The sequence below is a fragment of the Primulina tabacum genome, chromosome 16, assembly GCF_025594145.1.
Source record: "Primulina tabacum isolate GXHZ01 chromosome 16, ASM2559414v2, whole genome shotgun sequence".
Taxonomy (NCBI): domain Eukaryota; kingdom Viridiplantae; phylum Streptophyta; class Magnoliopsida; order Lamiales; family Gesneriaceae; genus Primulina; species Primulina tabacum.
The window spans coordinates 6046837-6053317 of NC_134565.1; the positions used below are offsets into that span (position 1 = coordinate 6046837).

General features: G+C 39.9%; 1 protein-coding gene and 1 pseudogene across 1 annotated transcript; both read left to right on the top strand.

Annotated features, from left to right (window-relative positions):
• The first annotated feature begins 1543 nt into the window (after nt 1-1543).
• On the top strand, nt 1544-2552 carry LOC142529054 (protein DJ-1 homolog B-like). Its single transcript, XM_075634431.1, has one exon. The coding sequence runs from the start codon at nt 1692-1694 to the stop codon at nt 2478-2480; it is 789 nt and encodes a 262-aa protein (XP_075490546.1). The 5' UTR covers nt 1544-1691; the 3' UTR covers nt 2481-2552.
• Nucleotides 2553-2599: 47 nt separating this feature from the next.
• Nucleotides 2600-4265, top strand: LOC142530227 (multiple organellar RNA editing factor 8, chloroplastic/mitochondrial-like; annotated as a pseudogene).
• Nucleotides 4266-6481: the final 2216 nt, after the last annotated feature.

Sequence of the window (6481 nt, forward strand, 5' to 3'; positions counted from 1 at the left end):
GCCCCGGTATATAGATACATATATACTGGGAAAGACCACTAAACCTCAGCTCAAACAATGACTCCCTCTAGAAGCACCCTCTCCGGCCTCCTGATATCCTGGAGTACCTATCATTGTCTACATACAAAGACAACAACAGCCCCCTCTGGGGTGAGCAAAGCTCAGTCTGAAACAACCACAATATATACCACAAGTATCTAAACAATGATATATGATATGCAATCCACTGAGCATATATAAGAATCAATCGAATCGCTATCAAATCAATGCTCGAGCTGGCATACCGGCCTCAATCAGAGATACTCGTATGATAACGTCGACAAAGCGCTATCAAATTCCAAATCTCAATCAATCAGCGGGGCCACTAATGTCTATGCTTTAAGGGCCACATAATGCCAAACATAGCATCGTGTTCACAAATCCCAGAATCAAATCCATTCATATGAAGCTATCCAAGGATCATAGCTCAACGTGTATGTCATTTATGCCACATCAACTCAACAAAAGGCATATCGACCTATATTTTCAATCAATCAAACATATATCATATGATATAGATACCTGTCGTATGTTACTCGGTCGCAACATACCTCAATTCTTCGTTTCCAATTGATGTAGCTTGAAGATTTCAGTATAGATACTCTATCTATATCAATAACATATTCACTTCAATTATAACATCATTCAAAATCAATAATATAAGTTTCAAATATCTTTTGAAACTTTGAAATTTTATATCAAATTGAAATCATAACATAATTCAATTCCGACTTCAAAACTTAGTTTCTTGTCGGTTATTCTACCGCATATATAATCAGAATTAATAACAACTGACAAATAATTCTTCAATCTCAATCCAACGATTAAAATTTCCTAATTATAATAAATGGGAAATAATTCAAAATAACATCACTATAATCATCTCTTCTTCTTTAAAAGCATACACTATTCAAAAATCTTCAATTTCTGTATGATTTAACAATTTATCGGATTTATTTCAAAAATAGACGAATTTCAAACATCGCCAAAAATATAACTGAAGTCGGTTCGTCGATTGGATAAACCGATAAGTTGCAAGACCGAAAAGAAAATTCGAAAACCCTCTTTCTCTCTGTCTGTCTACGTTCATTCGAGTGGACCGACTCAATTTAAATTTTTTTTAAAAATATTTTGTTATATTATATTAATAAAATAATATAATATATATTATTTAACACTTTAACACCAGTATACTCCTTTGGACCAGTCAAACGATCAAATTTTCCAAAACTCAAAACATAAAAATTTTAGCACTATGTATTAGCTTTTCAATGAAATTGGTCTCATTTTATTTGAACTAATACTCAGACAATTATGCTAAAAACCTTAACATGTGTCACTAATTACCATTTTTCCCTTAAAATTAATTCATTAATTTTCAACTTATTTACAAAAATACCATCAAAATAAATTGAATATTTTTCAAATTATTTACAAAAATGCCATCAAAATTATTTTAAAAATCATTGGACTATTGTTTATTCTCGGGGTCTCACATAGCCGCTCTCAGGGATAGGAAAACTTTGAAAAGCTTGGTTGAAAAGCAATCTGAAGAAGGTCGGCCATATGCTGCAATATGTGCTGCTCCTGTTGTTGCACTAGGGTCGTGGGGCCTGTTGAAGGAGTTAAAGGCAACTTGCTATCCGCCATTTATGGATCAATTATCATCCAAAGTTGCCGTTGAATCCAGAGTGCAGCAAGATGGAAAAGTTGTGACTAGTCGTGGACCTGGAACCGCATTCAAGTATGCTGTTGTGCTGGTTGAACTGTTATATGGGAAGGAAAAGGCTGATGAAATTTCAAAGCCTCTGGTCTTGCTTAGCAATCATGGGGATGAATATACCTTTACTGAGATAAATTTAGTCAAATGGACGTTTAATAATTCTCCCAAGGTTCTTGTACCCATCGCTAATGCAACTGAGGAGATGGAAGCTGTTATTATAATTGATGTACTCCGACGAGCAAAAGCTGAGGTGGTGGTGGCCTCTGTTGAAGACAAATTGGAAATTTTAGCATCAAAGAATGTTAAACTAGTTGCTGATGTATTTCTAGAAGAAGTCGTAAATCATTCATATGACCTTGTTGTTTTACCTAGGGGACTTGGTGGTGCTGAATCTTTTGCGAAGTCAACGAAGCTGGTAAATTTGCTGAAGAAACGGAGAGAATCAAACAAATTATATGGAGCAATATGTGCTTCTCCAGCTATGGTTCTTGAGCCTCATGGTTTGCTGAAGGGTAAGAAAGCTACCGCCTTTCCGGCTATTTGCCACAAACTCTCGGACCAGAGTGAAATCGAAAACCGGGTGATGATTGATGGAAATCTGATCACTAGCAGAGGACCAGGAACTGCAATGGAGTTTTCGTTGGATATTTTCGAAAAGTTTTTCGGAAGAGATAAAGCCCTCGAGGTAGCCAAGACCATGCTGTTTTCGCAGCACTAGAGTTTTTAGCGGCCATGACAATGTTTTGTGATGTCTGTGGCCTGACGGCTGAACTGTTTACCGATAACTAGTTCAAAGCAATCAGCAATCAGAATTACGGTAGCTCAGGGATATTCGACGCACAAACCTAAAACCCTCTTCTCACACCGACTTGTACATTATCGCTAGGGATTATCGAAACCAAAATGGCCACTATCTATGTGGCTCGATCTCTGCGCTCCACCACCGCGCAATCTTTCGCCGCCCTAATCCCCCGTTGATGCGTCACCTTGCGCCCGCTTGTCTCCGCGTCGTCCAACTCCCATTTTCTCCACCTTTCTCCACGATTTTCCGCCAGATGCTTCTCAACTAGACGAACTGCTTCTTCTCTCAACGATCCGAACCCTAACAGGTCGAACCGCCCGCCGAAGGAAACGATATTGCTCGATGGATGTGATTTCGAGCATTGGCTTGTGGTCATGGAAAAGCCAGAAGGCGAACCTACTAGAGATGAGATCATAGACAGTTACATCAAAACACTTGCTACGGTGGTTGGCAGCGAGGAAGAGGCTAGGATGAAGATATACTAAGTTTCTACTAGGCATTACTTTGCCTTTGGAGCCCTTGTCTCGGAAGAACTTTCATACAAGTTAAAAGAATTGCCTGAAAGTTAGATGGGTGCTACCCGATTCATACTTGGATGTGAAGAACAAGAATTATGGAGGATAACCTTTTATCAATGGAGTAGTTGTTCCCTATGATCCTAAATATCATGAAGAGTGGGTAAGGAACAATGCGGGGCAAATGAAAGGAACAAGTGCAATGATAGGTCTAGAAACTTCGACAGGTCTAGAAATTTTGAGCAACGAAGAGACATGCTAATGAGTAATCAAAACCCCGTAACCAATGCTGGAGGGCCAACAGGTAACATGGGAGGTTCTCAAAACATGTCTGAACCACCACCTAATGAGCCCAATATGGGTTCGCAACCGAACATGCACAACAATCCTAATTACATGGGAGGACAATCAAACTATGGGGGAGGCACGCCACCAAACTATAGGGCAGGGATGCCTCCTAGTAACATGGGAAGAGAGACAAATTATGCTGGAGGTAAATCTCCACTAATGGGAGGAGGGCCAACAAGTAACATGGGAGGTTCTCAAAACATGTCTGCACCACCACCCAATGAGCCCAATATTAGTTCGCAACCGAACATTCACAACTATCCTAATAACATGGGAGGACAATCAAACTATGAGGGAGGCACGCCACCAAACTATAGGGCAGGGATGCCTCCTAGTAACATGGGAAGAGAGCCAAATTATGCCGAAGATTAATCTCCACTAATGGGAGGAGGGCCAACAGGTAACATGGGAGGTTCTCAAAACATGTCTGCACCAACACCTAATGAGCCCAATATTGGTTCGCAACTTAACATGCACAACTATCCTAATAAGATGGGAGGACAATCAAACCATGGTAAAGGCACACCACCAAACTATAGGGCATGGATGCCTCCTAGTAACATGGGAAGAGAGCCAAATTAGTGCCAGAGGTGAATCTCCACTAATGGGAGGAAGGCCAACAAGTAACATGGGACGTTCTCAAAACATGTCTGCACCACCACCCAATGAGCCCAATATTAGTTCGCAACCGAACTTTCACAACTATCCTAATAACATGGGAGGACGATCAAACTATGAGGGAGGCACGCCACCAAACTATAGCGCAGGAATGCCTCCTAGTAACATGGGAAAAGAGCCAAATTATGCCGGAGATGAATCTCCACTAAGGGAGGAGGGCCAACAGGTAACATGAGAGGTTCTCAAAACATGTCTGCACCACCACCTAATGAGCCCAATATTGGTTCGCAACTGAACATGCACAACTATCCTAATAAGATGGGAGGACAATAAAACCATGGGGGAGGCACACCACCAAAATATAGGGCAGGGATGCCTCATAGTAACATGGAAAGAGAGCCAAATCATGTCGGACGTGAATCTCCACTAATGGGAGGACAACCAAATTACATGGGCAGACAGCCAAACTACGGGGCAGGTGCACCTCCACCCAATATCGGAGGGCAGCCAAACTACGGGGGAGGGGAACCTCCACCAAATATCGGAGGGCATCCAAACTACAGTGGAGGCTTGCATCCGAGCAACACAAGAAGCTATCCACCGAATAATTTCAAAGGAATGCCCAATAATGCTCCAAACTCTCAGTATGCAACTAACAATGGAGGAATGCCATATCAATCTTGTCCAGGACCAATTCATAACAACTTTGCTCCTCGTACAGGATCCGATCCAGGAAAAAAAGATAAAAGTTTTACCCCTGATATTGGATATAGTGCTGGGCAAAATCAGAACTCCGCTCCAAATATCAGACCACCTGGTCCGGGACATCAGAATGGCTATACTCCAATCACGGGTGGTGGAAATCCTTACCAAAACTAGAATATACCTGGAAGAGACATACCTCCGCCTACAAACTATTGAGATGTTAGAAGCGATCGAGGATGGAATTCCCAAGAACAAAGATTTTTGTTGCAGTTCAGAGGTTTTTGTGAGAAGCCTAGAATGATTTATACTCCGATTGATACTGATATATAACTTGTTCAATGAAACTGAGATTTTGCAGTAAAACAAACATACACAAACAACTTTTAAAGAAAGAGAGAAAAGAAAGAACAAACCAAGCACCAAAGCCCGTAGGTAATCTTCCCCTCTGCATGTTCGTCATCGATTCGCCACCACAGTCGTAGGAAACACTCGTTTGAAGCTAGATATGGTTAGAGATCGTCCTTAGATTCATTTTGGCACCAAAATATTGGAGAAATTTTGGACCAATGCTCAATCCCATCGGCTCTGTTTCTGCGCTATCTTACTCGCGAATTCCAATAGTTTTTTGGGTGAGTTTTCTTTCATTTCAGACCATCTATAGCTTGGATTCGAAACTAAGAGCAATTTTGAGCCAATCCCCAATTTTTCCAGCCGTGATTTGACTCTGGTCGATCACTGTCGTGCATCGCTGTGAGATGCCATTGTCAAAGCTGCTTCGTTCTTGAGCACTTTTAGCTTGATTACAGCTCGTTTCCCAGAATTGTTTCAGCCGTTGTATTGCCACTTCACCGCTTACTCTGTTCCAGCTTTCTCTACTTTGAATTTCTGGACATTTTCGAGCTCATTCCAGCACCATTTCTCGGTTGTACAGGCTGGCCAATGGTGAAATTTTTGCTAAATAATCAAGCAAGCAAACTTTGATTTCAGAACCACCTAAATTTGAATTCAAAGAACACAATTTTTGAATTATAAACAATGTGTTTATTAGTAAAAAAATTATTAAGTTTGATTATGTAAACAATGATGTTTTAATTTTTGTTTTTTTCCATAAAATTCACCTATAAATACTCATTCATTTTTCATTTCAAAATCATAATAAAAACACAAAATCCTCTCATCTACAATCATAAGTGTAGAAGTGAGAAAAATGATTTAATGTGAGATTTCTTAAGGAGTGTTTATCCTTGGAATGATTATGATTAGTGGAGAGAAAGTGAGTTTTAAAATCAGAGTGTTCTGAATGAAATACTTTGTATTCTCAATTCTCTTGTCTTCTTTGTTATTAATAAAGAAGTGATCTCCTTGAGAGGTTTAGAGTGGACGTAGACCAATCTTGGGGTGAACCACTATAAAAATTGGTGTTCGTCTTATTCATTATTGATATTACTTACGATATTCTGCTGCAATGTTACCTCGTTTATTTCCCTGATATCCCAACAACTAGTATGAGAGCAAGGTTCTCAAATACTATAGGAAGTCTTTGTATGCTCTGTGGTTGCAGCTTAGTCTGAACTTCCACATCAGAAAAGGCTTTCTAGACAACATTAGGAAAGTGGTTTTTTTGTGTTCAGCCTTTGACGATTAATTCGTTGGTAGCAGTCACAAAAGATGAAGGTACGCAAAAGCAAGATGATTAGCCTTAATGTCTATAATTATCAACTTCGGAAAATT